Genomic DNA, 22678 nt, shown 5'->3' with positions numbered 1-22678 from the left:
CAACTGCCAAAACGCAAGTCGGTTAATCAGCGCTTTTTTTGTGTGATGGTGTGCATTGCGGAAGGGGGTGGGGTGCTTCACACACGAGGACACGGACTGTCAGAGTCAGCGCAGAAAGCATTGCCACGTAATTGCAGACTCCGATTTTGGGCGATCAGTTTACCCCAGGGTCTTCAAATTGTGCTTTATTTCCCCCTCTCAGCCGCCCTGTGCGTGAAACTCACTTCGGCCTGTTCCCTTCCCGTTACCAGAGGCTCGCTCCGCCTCGCAGGGTCCTGGGCGTTGAGCGATATATTTTACTCAAAACGCACGAATGTGAGACCTCATCGTTCCTTTTTACCCCAGCTCATAGTCATACCGCGGTCTGGACTCAGGCAAGGAGAGGAGAAACGTTTAGCCCAGCTCAAAGTCATACCGCGGTCTGGACTCAGGCAAGGAGAGGAGAAACGTTTAGCCCAGCTCAAAGTCATACCGCGGTCTGGACTCAGGCAAGGAGAGGAGAAACGTTTAGCCCAGCTCAAAGTCATACCGCGGTCTGGACTCAGGCAAGGAGAGGAGAAACGTTTAGCCCAGCTCAAAGTCATACCGCGGTCTGGACTCACAGGCTAGGAAAAACTTGCTATAGCCTACTACTCTTTGTGTTTAAAAATCCGGGGAATATCCAAGAAGAAGCCAAATGTTGTCGTGTTGTATATGTTTCGGGGTTTTATTTGACGAGGTGAGGGGCATACCATACATCCTGCTTAAAGTGGAGTGATTTGGATCTATAAATTCATACAAAACGAGCCCTGTCTTGAGTTGAAACCAGCGCTGTTATGGGTTTGGAGTTATTCTTGATATTTTTCTGTGCGTCGAGTATAAATTAGCTAAGTAGGTTTGTTATACGCTAATCGGTGTTTTGACGTCTGTATTGAGTCAGCGTCATGACTTCTGGCTATGCGCATGTAATGGACAGACAAGACTCACTGACGAGCCGCCTGGAGAGCCCGATATCAGCCAAACTGGAAACACTGCAGGCCAAGAAAAACTTCTCTGTCAGCCACCTGTTGAATCTGGAGGAGGTGCGGGAGATGGTAGGGGTTCAGGCCAATGAGAGCGCCGGGGATGCGGGAAGGAGCGTGGTGGAATCCCCGGGGCTGACCAGCGGCAGCGATACGACGCAGCAGGAGAGTAAGTTAGTAGAAAGGGGAATGGTGTGGCCTTCCTCCAGTGTAGAATAACTGTAATACGCTGTGATATCAGATAGAGAAAAGTGTCACGTTAGTGAACACACGTCCGTGAACTAACACCAATGTTTTCTTCATGCGTTCATGCGTTCTTCATGCGTTCTTGCGTTCTTCATGCGTTCATGCGTTCATGCGTTCTTCATGCTTTCATAACCTTTCCTGTATAACTTGGAAAGGGATGGAGGCGCATAAAGCTACTCATAGCGCACAACGAACATGTGCTTTTTTTTTTTTTTATAGAGCCTCTATACTCCTTTAGATTGCTCAATCACAACCTTTTTTATAGAGCCTCTATACTCCTTTAGATTGCTCAATCACAACCTTTTTTATAGAGCCTCTATACTCCTTTAGATTGCTCAATCACAACCTTTTTTATAGAGCCTCTATACTCCTTTAGATTGCTCAATCACAACCTTTTTTTTATAGAGCCTCTATACAATAGCTTCGGGAAATAGGGGTGCTGAGGGTGATAAAATCCCCCTGGATAAAAAAAATATATATATATATGTAAAAAATATATCTCTATACAGTACCAGTCCAAAGTTTGGACACATCGACTCATTCAAGGGGTTTTCTCTATTTTTTAAATGATTTTCTACATTGTAGAATAATAGTGAAGACATCAAAACTATAAAATAGCACATATGGAATCATGTAGTAACCGAAAACATGTTAAACAAATCCAAATATATTTTATTTTTAAGATTCTTCAAATGAGCCACCCTTTGCCTTGATAACAGCTTTGCACACTCTTGGCATTCTCTCAACCAGCCTCATGTAGTCACCTGGAATGAATTTCAATTAACAGGTGTGCCTTGTTAAAATGTAATATGTGAAATTTATCTTCTTCTTAATGCTTTTGAGCCAATCAGTAGCGATGGTATACAGAAGATAGCTCTGTTTGGTAAAATACCAAGTCCATATTATGGCAAGAACAGCTCAAATAAACAACGACAAACAACAGTCCAGGTCAGTCAATGCTGAAAAACCATCAAGCGCTATGATGAAACTGGCTCTCATGAGGACCGCCACAGGAAAGGAAGTTCATTAGAGTTACCTGCCTCAGAAACTGCTGCCCAAATAAATGCTTCACAGAGTTCAAGTAACAGACACATCTCAACATCAGCTGTTCAAAGGAGACTGCGTGAATCAGGCCTTCATGGTCAAATTGCTGCAAAAAAACAATACTAAAGGACACCAATAATAAGAAGAGACTTGCTTGGGCCATGAAACATGAGCAATGGGCATTAGACCGGTGGAAATATGTCCTTTGGACTGATGAGTCCACATTTTAGATTTTTGGTTCCAAAAGAATTCAAGGCACACTTAACCAGCATGGCTACCACAGCATTCTGCAGCGATACGCCATCCCATCTGGTTTGCATTAAGTAGGACTATCATTTGTTTTTCAACAGGACAGTGACCCAACAGACCTCCAGGCTGTGTACGGACTATTTGACCAAGAAGGAGTGATGGAGTGATGCATCAGATGACCTGGCCTCCACAATCACCCAACCTCAACCCAATTGAGATGGTTTGGGATGAGTTGGACCGCAGAGTGATGGAAAAGCAGCCAACAAGTGCTCAGCATATGTGGGAACTCCTTCAAGACTGTTGGAAAAGCATTCTAGGTGAAGCTGGTTATGAGAATGCAAAGAGTGTGCAAAGCTGTCATCAAGGCAAAGGGTGGCTACTTTGAAGAATCTAAAATATATTTTAATTTGTTTAACAGTTTTTTGGTTACTACAATATAGAAAATAGTTTTTTTTAATAAAGAAAAACCCTTGAATGACTAGGTGTGTCCAAACTTTTGACTGGTACTGTACCTATGGACTGGGTCTTGAATCGTACTGTATTAGTGGCCTGGGCCTTTAATCGTACTGTATTAGTGGACTGATATAGCAGTCTGCTGTGCCAGCGCTGACCAAAAAACATTTGTCCAAACTACTTCCCCAGTGGCTATGCTATATATACCAGGGATCATCAACTAGATTCAGCTGGGAGCTGATTCTTTCTAGAAAGACTTAGACTTTTATGTCCAACAATGAAAATTCCACACCAATAAAAGTTGGGGTGCTTCAGAGCAAATCTGCATTTCTATACCATTTTAAAACTCTAAAATTATATCTGAGAACAACAAAAACAAGGCAAAATGACCCCAGCCATTATCACCTTGGTTGCTGTAGCTCGGTGGATCTACAACACATTATCTATACAATTAGCCGCTACAACACATAGCCTATTAGCTATCCAATTAGCCGCTACAACACATAGCCTATTAGCTATCCAATTAGCCGCTACAACACATAGCCTATTAGCTATCCAATTAGCCGCTACAACACATAGCCTATTAGTTATTCAATTAGCCACTACAAACACATAGCCTATTAGCTATCCAATTAGCCGCTACAACACATAGCCTAGTTATTCAATTAGCCATTACAAACACATAGCCTATTAGCTATCCAATTAGCCGCTACAACACATAGCCTATTAGTTATTCAATTAGCCACTACAAACACATAGCCTATTAGCTATCCAATTAGCCGCTACAACACATAGCCTATTAGCTATACAATTAGCCACGACAAACACATATGATATCTGAGTGAGAGTGACTAACAGAATCAAAGTGGGCCCCTGGAGGTGTGGGCCCCTGGGCACGTGCCCTTCATGCCTGGTCAATAATTAGGCCTTGATTACAAGTTTAGATAGACTAACTAGACTAATTTACCGAATCAATTATATCGTTTTCCTGACATGGGCTAATCAAATCAAGTCAAAGTTTATTTGTCACGTGAGCTGAATACAACTGTGAAATGCTTGCTTACAGGCTCTAACCAATAGTGCAAAAAGGGTGTTAAGTGAACAATAGGTAGGTAAAGAAATAAAACAACAGTAAAAAGACAGGCTATATACAGTAGAGAGGTTATATACAGTAGAGAGGCTATATACAGTAGAGAGGCTATATACAGTAGAGAGGCTATATACAGTAGAGAGGCTATATACAGTAGAGGCTATATACAGTAGAGAGGCTATATACAGTAGAGGCTATATACAGTAGAGAGGCTATATACAGTAGAGGCTATATACAGTAGAGAGGCTATATACAGTAGAGAGGCTATATACAGTAGATAGGCTATATACAGTAGATAGGCTATATACAGTAGAGAGGCTATATACAGTAGATAGGCTATATACAGTAGAGAGGCTATATACAGTAGAGAGGCTATATACAGTAGAGGCTATATACAGTAGAGAGGTTATATACAGTAGAGAGGCTATATACAGTAGAGGCTATATACAGTAGAGGCTATATACAGTAGAGAGAATATATACAGTAGAGAGGCTATATACAGTAGAGGCTATATACAGTAGAGAGGCTATATACAGTAGAGAGGTTATATACAGTAGAGAGGCTATATACAGTAGAGAGGCTATATACAGTAGAGAGGTTATATACAGTAGAGAGACTATATACACTAGAGAGGCTATATACAGTAGAGGCTATATATAGTAGAGGCTATATACAGTAGAGAGGCTATATACACTAGAGAGGCTATATACAGTAGAGAGGCTATATACAGTAGAGAGGCTAATACAGTAGAGGCTATATACAGTAGAGAGGCTATATACAGTAGAGAGGCTACATACAGTAGAGAGGCTACATACAGTAGAGAGGTTATATACAGTAGAGAGGTTATATACATTAGAGAGGCTATATACAGTAGAGAGGCTATATACAGTAGAGAGGCTATATACATTAGAGAGGCTATATACAGTAGAGAGGCTATATACATTAGAGAGGCTATATACAGTAGAAGGGCTATATACAGTAGAGAGGCTATATACAGACACTGTTTAGTCAGGCTGATTGAGGTGGTATGTACATGTAGAGAGGCTATATACAGTAGAGGCGCTATATACAGACACCTGTTAGTCAGGCTGATTGAGGTAGTATGTACATGTAGAGAGGCTATATACAGTAGAGAGGCTATATACAGTAGAGAGGCTATATACAGTAGAGAGGCTATATACAGACACTGTTTAGTCAGGCTGATTGAGGTAGTATGTACATGTAGAGAGGCTATATACAGTAGAGAGGCTATATACAGTAGAGAGGCTATATACAGTAGAGAGGCTATATACAGACACTGTTTAGTCAGGCTGATTGAGGTAGTATGTACATGTAGAGAGGCTATATACAGTAGAGAGGCTATATACAGACACTGTTTAGTCAGGCTGATTGAGGTAGTATGTACATGTAGAGAGGCTATATACAGTAGAGAGGCTATATACAGTAGAGAGGCTATATACAGTAGAGAGGCTATATACAGACACTGTTTAGTCAGGCTGATTGAGGTGGTATGTACATGTAGAGAGGTTATATACAGACACTGTTTAGTCAGGCTGATTGAGGTGGTATGTACATGTAGAGAGGCTATATACAGTAGAGAGGCTATATACAGACACTGTTTAGTCAGGCTGATGGAGGTAGTATGTACATGTAGAGAGGCTATATACAGACACTGTTAGTCAGGCTGATTGAGGTAGTATGTACATGTAGAGAGGCTATATACAGTAGAGAGGCTATATACAGTAGAAGGGCTATATACAGTAGAGAGGCTATATACAGACACTGTTTATTCAGGCTGATGGAGGTGGTATGTACATGTAGAGAGGCTATATACAGACACTGTTAGTCAGGCTGATGGAGGTGGTATGTACATGTAGAGAGGCTATATACAGACACTGTTAGTCAGGCTGATGGAGGTGGTATGTACATGTAGAGAGGCTATATACAGACACTGTTAGTCAGGCTGATGGAGGTGGTATGTACATGTAGATATGATAATTGAGTGATTGTCAGGGAAGGACATATAACGATAGAAAAACTGCTGATGCACAACCAAGTTTCTGAATTGCACCCTGCGTATTTAACTACTCCAACTGTCAACAGTAAATTGCGACTCCTGACTGAGTTGTCATTTAATCTTTTAGGAGGTTCGGACCTCGGTGTACTCATACGTATACCAGTGGAACGACCACAGAAGCTAATACCTGTTGTTATGACGTCATCAGCCTGCAGTAGGTCTGTTGCCGTGTCGCCCTCAATTGTTGGTCTTTACTTGTAGAAAACATCATTTGCAGAAAATAAGTAGTTTTCTTTAAACAAAGACAACCGTGTAAAGTTCATCTGTTATGCCGGCTTTTTTTTAGAAAGAATGCTTTTTAGGCTTACGTTTCAGGAACCAGGCTTGGCCTAATTCTGTGTCACACATGAAATGTGTTATGTTTCTGACATCAACAGACTTCTCACTACACGTGTAGGCCGACAATGAAGCTTTAGTGAGTACTGTAATAAATGTGAGAATCCCATTGTCTCATAAAGACACAGAGGAGTATATTCTAGGCCTATATTTTAGACCAACAAAAATAAAGTGGAATCCATTTTAAAATGTGTGAGCTTAAAAATGTATAATAAAACCATTTATGAAGGTGAGGGTTTTCATTTTTATTTTATTTTATATTCCTAAATTAATGCCTCAAAAAGTAGCATATTCTTTTAGTAAACACCAATAATCAATGCAAACCTAAAAAAAAAGTTAGCCCTTGTAACTCTAAAGCAGGCTATAAATGAGCTCTTACAGGAGTCAATTCTGGACGCAATCTAGTGCAAACATGCAGCTCTATGTTTGTTTCCGTCGGTCAGAAATGAATGTTGACAGGCCTCTTAAATGAATCATGTGAGTGTTTCTTCAGAGGCCGACTGGATGAATGAGGCTGATTATTTAAAATCTCTATTTATTTACATGTTTTATTGAACCTTTAACTAGTCAGTTAAGGACACGTTTCTTATTTACAATGACGGCCTACCAAAAGGCAAAAGGCCTCCTGCGGGGACGGGGGCCTGGGATTTAAATGACTAAATAAATGAAATAAAAATATAGGACAAAACACACATTACGACAAGAGAGACACCACAACACTACATAAAGAGAGACCTAAGACACCACAACACTACATAAAGAGAGACCTAAGACACCACAACACTACATAAAGAGAGACCTAAGACACCACAACACTACATAAAGAGAGACCTAAGACACCACAACACTACATAAAGAGAGACCTAAGACACCACAACACTACATAAAGAGAGACACCACAACACTACATAAAGAGAGACCTAAGACACCACAACACTACATAAAGAGAGACCTAAGACACCACAACACTACATAAAGAGAGACCTAAGACACCACAACACTACATAAAGAGAGACCTAAGACACCACAACACTACATAAAGAGAGACACCACAACACTACATAAAGAGAGACCTAAGACACCACAACACTACATAAAAAGAGACCTAAGACACCACAACACTACATAAAGAGAGACCTAAGACACCACAACACTACATAAAGAGAGACCTAAGACACCACAACACTACATAAAGAGAGACCTAAGACACCACAACACACCACAACAACACTACATAAAGAGAGACCTAAGACACCACAACACTACATAAAGAGAGACCTAAGACACCACAACACTACATAAAGAGAGACCTAAGACACCACAACACTACATAAAGAGAGACCTAAGACACCACAACACTACATAAAGAGAGACCTAAGACACCACAACACTACATAAAGAGAGACCTAAGACACCACAACACTACATAAAGAGAGACCTAAGACACCACAACACTACATAAAGAGAGACCTAAGACACCACAACACTACATAAAGAGAGACCTAAGACACCACAACACTACATAAAGAGAGACCTAAGACACCACAACACTAAATAAAGAGAGACCTAAGACACCACAACACTACATAAAGAGAGACAACACAACTCTAAATAAAGAGAGACCTAAGACACCACAACACTACATAAAGAGAGACAACACAACACTAAATAAAGAGAGACCTAAGACACCACAACACTACATAAAGAGAGACCTAAGACAACAACACTACATAAAGAGAGACCTAAGACAACACAACACTACATAAAGAGAGACCTAAGACACCACAACACTACATAAAGAGAGACCTAAGACACCACAACACTACATAAAGAGAGACCTAAGACACCACAACACTACATAAAGAGAGACAACACAACACTACATAAAGAGAGACCTAAGACACCACAACACTACATAAAGAGAGACCTAAGACACCACAACACTACATAAAGAGAGACCTAAGACAACAACACTACATAAAGAGAGACCTAAAGACAACACAACACTACATAAAGAGAGACCTAAGACAACACAACACTACATAAAGAGAGACCTAAGACAACACAACACTACATAAAGAGAGACCTAAGACACCACAACACTACATAAAGAGAGACCTAAGACACCACAACACTACATAAAGAGAGACCTAAGACAACAACACTACATAAAGAGAGACCTAAGACAACACAACACTACATAAAGAGAGACCTAAGACAACACAACACTAAATAAAGAGAGACCTAAGACAACACAACACTACATAAAGAGAGACCTAAGACACCACAACACTACATAAAGAGAGACCTAAGACACCACAACACTACATAAAGAGAGACCTAAGACAACACAACACTACATAAAGAGAGACCTAAGACAACAACACTACATAAAGAGAGACCTAAGACACCACAACACTACATAAAGAGAGACCTAAGACAACACAACACTACATAAAGAGAGACCTAAGACAACACTACATAAAGAGAGACCTAAGACACCACAACACTACATAAAGAGAGACCTAAGACAACACAACACTACATAAAGAGAGACCTAAGACACCACAACACTACATAAAGAGAGACCTAAGACACCACAACACTACATAAAGAGAGACAACACAACACTACATAAAGAGAGACCTAAGACAACAACACTACATAAAGAGAGACCTAAGACAACACTACATAAAGAGAGACCTAAGACACCACAACACTACATAAAGAGAGACAACACAACACTACATAAAGAGAGACCTAAGACAACACTAAATAAAGAGAGACCTAAGACAACACAACACTACATAAAGAGAGACCTAAGACAACACAACACTACATAAAGAGAGACCTAAGACAACACTACATAAAGAGAGACCTAAGACAACACTACATAAAGAGAGACCTAAGACAACACTACATAAAGAGAGACCTAAGACACCACAACACTACATAAAGAGAGACCTAAGACAACACTACATAAAGAGAGACCTAAGACACCACAACACTACATAAAGAGAGACCTAAGACACCACAACACTACATAAAGAGAGACCTAAGACAACACTACATAAAGAGAGACCTAAGACAACACAACACTACATAAAGAGAGACCTAAGACAACACAACACTACATAAAGAGAGACCTAAGACAACACTACATAAAGAGAGACCTAAGACAACACTACATAAAGAGAGACCTAAGACAACACTACATAAAGAGAGACCTAAGACACCACAACACTACATAAAGAGAGACCTAAGACAACACTACATAAAGAGAGACCTGAGACAACACAAGACTACATAAAGAGAGACCTAAGACACCACAACACTACATAAAGAGAGACCTAAGACACCACAACACTACATAAAGAGAGACCTAAGACACCACAACACTACATAAAGAGAGACCTAAGACAACACTACATAAAGAGAGACCTGAGACAACACAAGACTACATAAAGAGAGACCTAAGACACCACAACACTACATAAAGAGAGACCTAAGACACCACAACACTACATAAAGAGAGACCTAAGACAACACTACATAAAGAGAGACCTAAGACACCACAACACTACATAAAGAGAGACCTAAGACAACAACACTACATAAAGAGAGACCTGAGACAACACTACATAAAGAGAGACCTAAGACACCACAACACTACATAAAGAGAGACCTAAGACACCACAACACTACATAAAGAGAGACCTAAGACAACACTAAATAAAGAGAGACCTAAGACACCACAACACTACATAAAGAGAGACCTAAGACACCACAACACTACATAAAGAGAGACCTAAGACAACACTAAATAAAGAGAGACCTAAGACACCACAACACTACATAAAGAGAGACCTAAGACACCACAACACTACATAAAGAGAGACCTAAGACACCACAACACTACATAAAGAGAGACCTAAGACAACACTAAATAAAGAGAGACCTAAGACACCACTACATAAAGAGAGACCTAAGACAACACTACATAAAGAGAGACCTAAGACACCACAACACTACATAAAGAGAGACCTAAGACAACACAACACTACATAAAGAGAGACCTAAGACAACACTACATAAAGAGAGACCTAAGACACCACAACACTACATAAAGAGAGACCTAAGACAACACAACACTACATAAAGAGAGACCTAAGACAACACAACACTACATAAAGAGAGACCTAAGACACCACAACACTACATAAAGAGAGACCTAAGACACCACAACACTACATAAAGAGAGACCTAAGACAACACAACACTACATAAAGAGAGACCTAAGACAACAACACTACATAAAGAGAGACCTAAGACACCACAACACTACATAAAGAGAGACCTAAGACAACACAACACTACATAAAGAGAGACCTAAGACAACAACACTACATAAAGAGAGACCTAAGACACCACAACACTACATAAAGAGAGACCTAAGACAACACAACACTACATAAAGAGAGACCTAAGACAACACTACATAAAGAGAGACCTAAGACACCACAACACTACATAAAGAGAGACCTAAGACAACACAACACTACATAAAGAGAGACAACACAACACTAAATAAAGAGAGACCTAAGACACCACAACACTACATAAAGAGAGACAACACAACACTAAATAAAGAGAGACCTAAGACACCACAACACTACATAAAGAGAGACAACACAACACTAAATAAAGAGAGACCTAAGACACCACAACACTACATAAAGAGAGACCTAAGACAACAACACTACATAAAGAGAGACCTAAGACAACACAACACTACATAAAGAGAGACCTAAGACACCACAACACTACATAAAGAGAGACCTAAGACACCACAACACTACATAAAGAGAGACAACACAACACTACATAAAGAGAGACCTAAGACACCACAACACTACATAAAGAGAGACCTAAGACACCACAACACTACATAAAGAGAGACCTAAGACAACAACACTACATAAAGAGAGACCTAAAGACAACACAACACTACATAAAGAGAGACCTAAGACAACACAACACTACATAAAGAGAGACCTAAGACAACACAACACTACATAAAGAGAGACCTAAGACACCACAACACTACATAAAGAGAGACCTAAGACACCACAACACTACATAAAGAGAGACCTAAGACAACAACACTACATAAAGAGAGACCTAAGACAACACAACACTACATAAAGAGAGACCTAAGACAACACAACACTAAATAAAGAGAGACCTAAGACAACACAACACTACATAAAGAGAGACCTAAGACACCACAACACTACATAAAGAGAGACCTAAGACACCACAACACTACATAAAGAGAGACCTAAGACAACACAACACTACATAAAGAGAGACCTAAGACAACAACACTACATAAAGAGAGACCTAAGACACCACAACACTACATAAAGAGAGACCTAAGACAACACAACACTACATAAAGAGAGACCTAAGACAACACTACATAAAGAGAGACCTAAGACACCACAACACTACATAAAGAGAGACCTAAGACAACACAACACTACATAAAGAGAGACCTAAGACAACACAACACTACATAAAGAGAGACCTAAGACACCACAACACTACATAAAGAGAGACAACACAACACTACATAAAGAGAGACCTAAGACAACAACACTACATAAAGAGAGACCTAAGACAACACTACATAAAGAGAGACCTAAGACACCACAACACTACATAAAGAGAGACAACACAACACTACATAAAGAGAGACCTAAGACAACACTAAATAAAGAGAGACCTAAGACAACACAACACTACATAAAGAGAGACCTAAGACAACACAACACTACATAAAGAGAGACCTAAGACAACACTACATAAAGAGAGACCTAAGACAACACTACATAAAGAGAGACCTAAGACAACACTACATAAAGAGAGACCTAAGACACCACAACACTACATAAAGAGAGACCTAAGACAACACTACATAAAGAGAGACCTAAGACACCACAACACTACATAAAGAGAGACCTAAGACACCACAACACTACATAAAGAGAGACCTAAGACAACACTACATAAAGAGAGACCTAAGACAACACAACACTACATAAAGAGAGACCTAAGACAACACAACACTACATAAAGAGAGACCTAAGACAACACTACATAAAGAGAGACCTAAGACAACACTACATAAAGAGAGATCTAAGACACCACAACACTACATAAAGAGAGACCTAAGACAACACTACATAAAGAGAGACCTGAGACAACACAAGACTACATAAAGAGAGACCTAAGACACCACAACACTACATAAAGAGAGACCTAAGACACCACAACACTACATAAAGAGAGACCTAAGACAACACTACATAAAGAGAGACCTGAGACAACACAAGACTACATAAAGAGAGAACTAAGACACCACAACACTACATAAAGAGAGACCTAAGACACCACAACACTACATAAAGAGAGACCTAAGACAACACTACATAAAGAGAGACCTAAGACACCACAACACTACATAAAGAGAGACCTAAGACAACAACACTACATAAAGAGAGACCTGAGACAACACTACATAAAGAGAGACCTAAGACACCACAACACTACATAAAGAGAGACCTAAGACACCACAACACTACATAAAGAGAGACCTAAGACAACACTAAATAAAGAGAGACCTAAGACACCACAACACTACATAAAGAGAGACCTAAGACACCACAACACTACATAAAGAGAGACCTAAGACAACACTAAATAAAGAGAGACCTAAGACACCACAACACTACATAAAGAGAGACCTAAGACACCACAACACTACATAAAGAGAGACCTAAGACACCACAACACTACATAAAGAGAGACCTAAGACAACACTAAATAAAGAGAGACCTAAGACACCACTACATAAAGAGAGACCTAAGACAACACTACATAAAGAGAGACCTAAGACACCACAACACTACATAAAGAGAGACCTAAGACAACACAACACTACATAAAGAGAGACCTAAGACAACACTACATAAAGAGAGACCTAAGACACCACAACACTACATAAAGAGAGACCTAAGACAACACAACACTACATAAAGAGAGACCTAAGACAACACAACACTACATAAAGAGAGACCTAAGACACCACAACACTACATAAAGAGAGACCTAAGACACCACAACACTACATAAAGAGAGACCTAAGACAACACAACACTACATAAAGAGAGACCTAAGACAACAACACTACATAAAGAGAGACCTAAGACACCACAACACTACATAAAGAGAGACCTAAGACAACACAACACTACATAAAGAGAGACCTAAGACAACAACACTACATAAAGAGAGACCTAAGACACCACAACACTACATAGAGACCTAAGACAACACAACACTACATAAAGAGAGACCTAAGACAACACTACATAAAGAGAGACCTAAGACACCACAACACTACATAAAGAGAGACCTAAGACAACACAACACTACATAAAGAAAGACCTAAGACACCACAACACTACATAAAGAGAGACCTAATACACCACAACACTACATAAAGAGAGACAACACAACACTACATAAAGAGAGACCTAAGACAACAACACTACATAAAGAGAGACCTAAGACAACAACACTACATAAAGAGAGACCTAAGACAACACTACATAAAGAGAGACCTAAGACACCACAACACTACATAAAGAGAGACAACACAACACTACATAAAGAGAGACCTAAGACAACACTAAATAAAGAGAGACCTAAGACAACACAACACTACATAAAGAGAGACCTAAGACAACACAACACTACATAAAGAGAGACCTAAGACAACACTACATAAAGAGAGACCTAAGACAACACTACATAAAGATAGACCTAAGACAACACTACATAAAGAGAGACCTAAGACACCACAACACTACATAAAGAGAGACCTAAGACACCACAACACTACATAAAGAGAGACCTAAGACAACACTACATAAAGAGAGACCTAAGACAACACAACACTACATAAAGAGAGACCTAAGACAACACAACACTACATAAAGAGAGACCTAAGACAACACTACATAAAGAGAGACCTAAGACAACACTACATAAAGAGAGACCTAAGACAACACTACATAAAGAGAGACCTAAGACACCACAACACTACATAAAGAGAGACCTAAGACAACACTACATAAAGAGAGACCTAAGACACCACAACACTACATAAAGAGAGACCTAAGACAACACAACACTACATAAAGAGAGACCTAAGACAACACTACATAAAGAGAGACCTAAGACACCACAACACTACATAAAGAGAGACCTAAGACAACACAACACTACATAAAGAGAGACCTAAGACACCACAACACTACATAAAGAGAGACCTAAGACACCACAACACTACATAAAGAGAGACAACACAACACTACATAAAGAGAGACCTAAGACAACAACACTACATAAAGAGAGACCTAAGACAACACTAAATAAAGAGAGACCTAAGACAACACAACACTACATAAAGAGAGACCTAAGACAACACAACACTACATAAAGAGAGACCTAAGACAACACTACATAAAGAGAGACCTAAGACAACACTACATAAAGAGAGACCTAAGACACCACAACACTACATAAAGAGAGACCTAAGACAACACTACATAAAGAGAGACCTAAGACAACAACACTACATAAAGAGAGACCTAAGACACCACAACACTACATAAAGAGAGACCTAAGACAACACTACATAAAGAGAGACCTAAGACACCACAACACTACATAAAGAGAGACCTAAGACAACACTAAATAAAGAGAGACCTAAGACACCACAACACTACATAAAGAGAGACCTAAGACACCACAACACTACATAAAGAGAGACCTAAGACAACACTAAATAAAGAGAGACCTAAGACACCACAACACTACATAAAGAGAGACCTAAGACAACACTACATAAAGAGAGACCTAAGACACCACAACACTACATAAAGAGAGACCTAAGACACCACAACACTACATAAAGAGAGACCTAAGACAACACTACATAAAGAGAGACCTAAGACAACACAACACTACATAAAGAGAGACCTAAGACAACACAACACTACATAAAGAGAGACCTAAGACAACACTACATAAAGAGAGACCTAAGACAACACTACATAAAGAGAGACCTAAGACAACACTACATAAAGAGAGACCTAAGACACCACAACACTACATAAAGAGAGACCTAAGACAACACTACATAAAGAGAGACCTAAGACACCACAACACTACATAAAGAGAGACCTAAGACACCACAACACTACATAAAGAGAGACCTAAGACAACAACACTACATAAAGAGAGACCTGAGACAACACAACACTACATAAAGAGAGACCTAAGACACCACAACACTACATAAAGAGAGACCTAAGACACCACAACACTACATAAAGAGAGACCTAAGACAACACTACATAAAGAGAGACCTAAGACACCACAACACTACATAAAGAGAGACCTAAGACAACAACACTACATAAAGAGAGACCTGAGACAACACAACACTACATAAAGAGAGACCTAAGACACCACAACACTACATAAAGAGAGACCTAAGACACCACAACACTACATAAAGAGAGACCTAAGACAACACTAAATAAAGAGAGACCTAAGACACCACAACACTACATAAAGAGAGACCTAAGACACCACAACACTATATAAAGAGAGACCTAAGACAACACTAAATAAAGAGAGACCTAAGACACCACAACACTACATAAAGAGAGACCTAAGACACCACAACACTACATAAAGAGAGACCTAAGACACCACAACACTACATAAAGAGAGACCTAAGACAACACTAAATAAAGAGAGACCTAAGACACCACTACATAAAGAGAGACCTAAGACAACACTACATAAAGAGAGACCTAAGACACCACAACACTACATAAAGAGAGACCTAAGACAACACTACATAAAGAGAGACCTAAGACAACACTACATAGAGAGAGACCTAAGACACCACAACACTACATAAAGAGAGACCTAAGACAACACAACACTACATAAAGAGAGACCTAAGACACCACAACACTACATAAAGAGAGACCTAAGACAACACAACACTACATAAAGAGAGACCTGAGACAACACAACACTACATAAAGAGAGACCTAAGACACCACAACACTACATAAAGAGAGACCTAAGACAACAACATAGCATGGCAGCAACACATGACAACACAAAATGGTAGCAACACAACATAGCAAGGTGGCAACACAACATGACAACAACATGGTAGCAACACAACATAGCAAGGTGGCAACACAACATGACAACAACATGGTAGCAACACAACATAGCAAGGTGGCAACACAACATGACAACAACATGGTAGCAACACAACATGACAACAACATGGTAGCAGCACAAAACATGGTACAAACATTATTGGGCACAGACAAAAACACAAAGGGCAAGAAGGTAGAGACAACAATACATCACGCGAAGCAGCCACAACTGTCAGTAAGAGTGTTCATGATTGAGTCTTTGAACGAAGAGATGGAGCTAAAACTGTTTTTTTAAAGTTTGAGTGTTTATTGCAGCTCGTTCCAGTCTCCAGCTGCATTCATAGGAATGCATTTCCACCAGCAGGACATGGTGCCATTAGATTGCACACAAATTCATGTCATGGATTAGCAGTTTTATTCGTTGACCAATGATGTTATTTCAATACTCTGACTGGTTGGATGTAAGCCGAACTAGTGAGAGCTCTGTTATTTCTGTTTCCTCTTATTAAGTGTCAATTCTCAGAGAGACAATCCCAAGTCTCTGTTCGATAGCTTATATGTGTAGCCGGGTCTGTAATGGCTGTGTAATCTGGTCTGTAGGGGCTCTGTAGTCTGGTCTGTAGTGGCTGTGTAGTCTGGTCTGTAATGGCTGTGTAGTCTGGTCTGTAATGGCTGTGTAGTCTGGTCTGTAGGGGCTCCGTAGTCGGGTCTGTAGGGGCTGTGTAGTCTGGTCTGTAATGGCTGTGTAGTCTGGTCTGTAGTGGCTGTGTAGTCTGGTCTGTAATGGCTGTGTAGTCTGGTCTGTAATGGCTGTGTAGTCTGGTCTGTAGGGGCTCTGTAGTCGGGTCTGTAGGGGCTCCGTAGTCGGGTCTGTAATGGCTGTGTAGTCTGGTCTGTAGGGGCTGTGTAGTCTGGTCTGTAATGGCTGTGTAGTCTGGTCTGTAGTGGCTCTGTAGTCTGGTCTGTAGTGGCTGTGTAGTCTGGTCTGTAGGGGCTCTGTAGTCGGGTCTGTAGGGGCTCCGTAGTCGGGTCTGTAATGGCTCTGTAGTCTGGTCTGTAGGGGCTCCGTAGTCGGGTCTGTAGGGGCTCCGTAGTCGGGTCTGTAGTGGCTCTGTAGTCTGGTCTGTAGGGGCTCCGTAGTCGGGTCTGTAGGGGCTCCGTAGTCGGGTCTAGTTGGCTCTGTAGTCGGGTCTGTAATGGCTGTGTAGTCTGGTCTGTAGTGGCTCTGTAGTCTGGTCTGTAGTGGCTGTGTAGTCTGGTCTGTAGTGGCTGTGTAGTCTGGTCTGTAATGGCTCCGTAGTCGGGTCTAGTTGGCTCTGTAGTCTGGTCTGTAGTGGCTGTGTAGTCTGGTCTGTAGTGGCTGTGTAGTCTGGTCTGTAGGGGCTCTGTAGTCGGGTCTGTAGTGGCTGTGTAGTCTGGTCTGTAGTGGCTGTGTAGTCTGGTCTGTAGTGGCTGTGTAGTCTGGTCTGTAGGGGCTGTGTAGTCTGGTCTGTAGGGGCTCTGTAGTCGGGTCTGTAATGGCTCTGTAGTCTGGTCTGTAGTGGCTCTGTAGTCTGGTCTGTAGTGGCTGTGTAGTCTGGTCTGTAATGGCTCCGTAGTCGGGTCTAGTTGGCTCTGTAGTCGGGTCTGTAATGGCTGTGTAATCTGGTCTGTAATGGCTGTGTAGTCTGGTCTGTAGTGGCTGTGTAGTCTGGTCTGTAATGGCTGTGTAATCTGGTCTGTAGTGGCTGTGTAATCTGGTCTGTAGTGGCTGTGTAGTCTGGTCTGTAGGGGCTGTGTAATCTGGTCTGTAATGGCTGTGTAATCTGGTCTGTAGGGGCTCTGTAGTAAAACTTAGTAGATCTACGCAGAAACCTTTTGTAAACACAAATTATATTTTAAATAACACTTTTTTTTACACATTTTGTTAGATGACAGCCTTATTGTAAAATACCCCATAATGATAAAGCAAAAACAGGTTTTTGTTGCTAAGTTATATATTTTTTTAACGAAAAATCAAATTTCTATAAGAATTCAGACCCTTTGCACAGTACTTTGTTGAAGCACCTTTGGCAGTGATTACAGCCTCGAATCTTCTTTGGTATGACGCTTGGCACACCTGTATTTGGGGAGTTTCTCCCATTCTTCTCTGCAGATCCTCTCAAGCTCTGCAAGGTTGGATGGGGAGCGTCGCTGCACAGATATTTTCAGGTATCTGCAGAGATGTTTGATCGGGTTCACGTCTAGGCTCTGACTGGGCACTTCAAGGACATTCAGAGACTTGTCCCAAAGCCACTCCTGCATTGTCTTGGCTGTGTGCTTAGGGTTGTTGTCCTGTTGGAAGGTGAACCTTCGCCCCAGTCTGAGGTCCTGAGTGCTCTGGAGCAGGTTTTCATCAAGGATCTCTCTGTACCTTGCTCTGTTCAACTTTTTCTCGATCCTGACTAGTTTCCCAGTCCCTGAAAAACATCCCCACAGCATGATGCTTCCACCACCATGCTTCACTTTAGAAATGGTGCCAGCTTTCCTCCAGATGTGATGCTTGGCATTCAGGCCAAAGAGATCAATCTTGGTTTCATCAGACCAGAGAATCTTTTTTCTCATGGTCTGAGAGTCTTTAGGTGCCTTTGGCAAACTCCAAGCGGGCTGTCATGTGCCTTTTACTGAGGAGTGGCTTCTGTCTGGCCACTCTACCATAAAGGCCTGATTGGTGAAGTGCTGCAGAGATGGTTGTCCTTCTGGAAGGTTCTGCCATCTCCACAGAGGAACTCTGGAGCTCTGCCAGAGTGACCATCGGGTTCTTGGTCACCTTCCTGTCCAAGGCCCTTCTCCCCCGATTGCTCAGTTTGGCCAGACGGACAGCTCTAGGAAGATTCTTCCAAACTTCTTCCATTTAAGAATGATGGAGGCCACTGTGTTCTTGGGGACCTTCAATGCTGCAGACATTTTTTGGTGCCCTTCCCCAGTTCTGTGCCTCGACACAATCCTGTCTCTGAGCTCTACGGACAATTCCTTCGACCTCATGGCTTGGTTTTTGCTCTGACATGCACTGTCATATACATTATATAGACAGGTGTGCGCCTTTCCAGATCATGTCCAATCAATTGAATTTACCACAGGTGGATTCCAATCAAGTTGTAGAAACATCTCAAGGATGATCAATGGAAACAGGATGCACCATAGCATTGGGTCTGAATTCTATGTAAATAAGGTATTTCTGTTTTTATTTTGAATACATTTGCTAAGATTTCAAAAAACCTGTTTTCACTTTGTCATTATGGGGTATTGTGATGTCATTATGGGGTATTGTGATGTCATTATGGGGTAATGTGATGTCATTATGGGGTAATGTGATGTCATTATGGGGTATTGTGATGTCATTATGGGGTATTGTGATGTCATTATGGGGTAATGTGATGTCATCATGGGGTATTGTGATGTCATTATGGGGTATTGTGATGTCATTATGGGGTATTGTGATGTCATTATGGGGTATTGTGATGTCATTATGGGGTAATGTGATGTCATCATGGGGTATTGTGATGTCATCATGGGGTAATGTGATGTCATTATGGGGTATTGTGATGTCATTATGGGGTATTGTGATGTCATCATGGGGTATTGTGATGTCATCATGGGGTAATGTGATGTCATTATGGGGTAATGTGATGTCATTATGGGGTATTGTGATGTCATTATGGGGTATTGTGATGTCATCATGGGGTATTGTGATGTCATTATGGGGTAATGTGATGTCATTATGGGATATTGTGATGTCATTATGGGGTATTGTGATGTCATCATGGGGTATTGTGATGTCATCATGGGGTAATGTGATGTCATTATGGGGTATTGTGATGTCATTATGGGGTATTGTGATGTCATCATGGGGTATTGTGATGTCATCATGGGGTAATGTGATGTCATTATGGGGTAATGTGATGTCATTATGGGGTATTGTGATGTCATTATGGGGTAATGTGATGTCATCATGGGGTATTGTGATGTCATCATGGGGTAATGTGATGTCATTATGGGGTATTGTGATGTCATTATGGGGTATTGTGTGTAGATTGAGTTTAAAAAAAATTAGAATAAAGCTGTTACATAACAAAATGTGGGAGAAAAGGGATCAGAATGTTTTCCCGAAGCCACTGTATATTATTAATAACTGAAATCGTAGGCCTAAAGTTTGCCCCTAATAATCAAACGATATGTGACATTTTGAATGTTCAAGATGCACATCTTCCAATTCAATGTGCCGACCACTGATCAGAAATACACTAACTGGCTAGTTGAGGTTTAGGGTTTTTAATGTGCCGACCACTGATCAGAAATACACTAACTGGCTAGTTGAGGTTTAGGGTTTTTAATGGTCAAATAACATGTTTCACATGTTCCATTATTTATTTTATTTATTTTTATTTCACCTAACAATAGATGTGTTATAATCTTGAATGTTTATTTCTCGTGGATCATTATGACTGTGTATTATCACATAAAGGTTCAGGATCTGAAAGCAGAAATGATAATAATATCGAAACTAAATAAAACACAATTGAAGCGAAAGTCAATCCAACAGTCTAGAAGAAAAACACAATCCACAGTCAACATTTGGTTATATGTAGCAGGGCTGTAATCATGATGTATGTGAATCTGTTCTGCTCTCAATGTGTATAGGGCTACATTTCCAGATACCTGTTGGTGTGTTTGTCAGTGTTCATATTGACGTGTGTTTCTCTCTAGATGAGCATGTGAGTTCTGAGGAGAAGAAGAGGAAGCATCGTCGTAACAGGACAACCTTCAACAGCAGTCAGCTGCAGGCACTAGAGAGAGTGTTTGAGAGGACACACTACCCTGACGCCTTCGTACGGGAGGACCTGGCACGCAGGGTTAACCTCATTGAGACACGGGTACAGGTGAGAGTCAGGGTTAACCTCATTGAGACACGGGTACAGGTGAGAGTCAGGGTTAACCTCACTGAGGTATGGGGTACAGGTGAGAGTCAGGGTTACCCTCATTGAGACATGGATACAGGTGAGAGTCAGGGTTAACCTCATTGAGACACGGGTACAGGTGAGAGTCAGGGTTAACCTCACTGAGGTATGGGGTACAGGTGAGAGTCAGGGTTAACCTCACTGAGGGACAGGTGAGAGTCAGGGTTAACCTCATTGAGACACGGGTACAGGTGAGAGTCAGGGTTAACCTCACTGAGGTATGGGGTACAGGTGAGAGTCAGGGTTAATCTCACTGAGGGACAGGTGAGAGTCAGGGTTAACCTAACTGAGGTAGGTATGGGGTACAGGTGAGAGTCAGGGTTAACCTCACTGAGGTATGGGGTACAGGTGAGAGTCAGGGTTAACCTCACTGAGGTATGGGGTACAGGTGAGAGTCAGGGTTAACCTCACTGAGGTATGGGGTACAGGAGAGAGTCAGGGTTACCCTCACTGAGGTATGGGGTACATGTGAGAGTCAGGGTTAACTCACTGAGGTATGGGGTACAGGTGAGAGTCAGGGTTAACCTCACTGAGGTATGGGGTACAGGTGAGAGTCAGGGTTAACCTCACTGAGGTAGGTATGGGGTACAGGTGAGAGTCAGGGTTACCCTCACTGAGGTAGGTATGGGGTACAGGTGAGAGTCAGGGTTAACCTCACTGAGGTATGGGGTACAGGTGAGAGTCAGGGTTAACCTCACTGAGGTATGGGGTACAGGTGAGAGTCAGGGTTAATCTCACTGAGGGACAGGTGAGAGTCAGGGTTAATCTCACTGAGGGACAGGTGAGAGTCAGGGTTAACCTCACTGAGGGACAGGTGACAGTCAGGGTTAACCTCACTGAGGTATGGGGTACAGGTGAGAGTCAGGGTTAACCTCACTGAGGGACAG

The 22678-nt window shown here is 41.1% G+C and overlaps 1 protein-coding gene across 1 annotated transcript; it reads left to right on the top strand.

The window, feature by feature from the left end:
- Positions 1-766: 766 nt before the first annotated feature.
- On the top strand, positions 767-21818 carry LOC124025770 (paired mesoderm homeobox protein 1-like). Its single transcript, XM_046339106.1, has 2 exons — positions 767-1170; positions 21541-21818. Exons 1-2 carry the CDS (start codon positions 924-926, stop codon positions 21816-21818), a joined length of 525 nt encoding a protein of 174 aa, XP_046195062.1. The 5' UTR covers positions 767-923.
- The last annotated feature ends 860 nt before the right edge of the window (positions 21819-22678 follow it).

Source organism: Oncorhynchus gorbuscha, unplaced genomic scaffold (assembly GCF_021184085.1).
Source record: "Oncorhynchus gorbuscha isolate QuinsamMale2020 ecotype Even-year unplaced genomic scaffold, OgorEven_v1.0 Un_scaffold_2436, whole genome shotgun sequence".
NCBI classification, from domain to species: Eukaryota; Metazoa; Chordata; class Actinopteri; order Salmoniformes; family Salmonidae; genus Oncorhynchus; species Oncorhynchus gorbuscha.
Note: the sequence above shows the minus strand (reverse complement) of the source record. Positions and strands in the feature narration are given on the sequence as shown.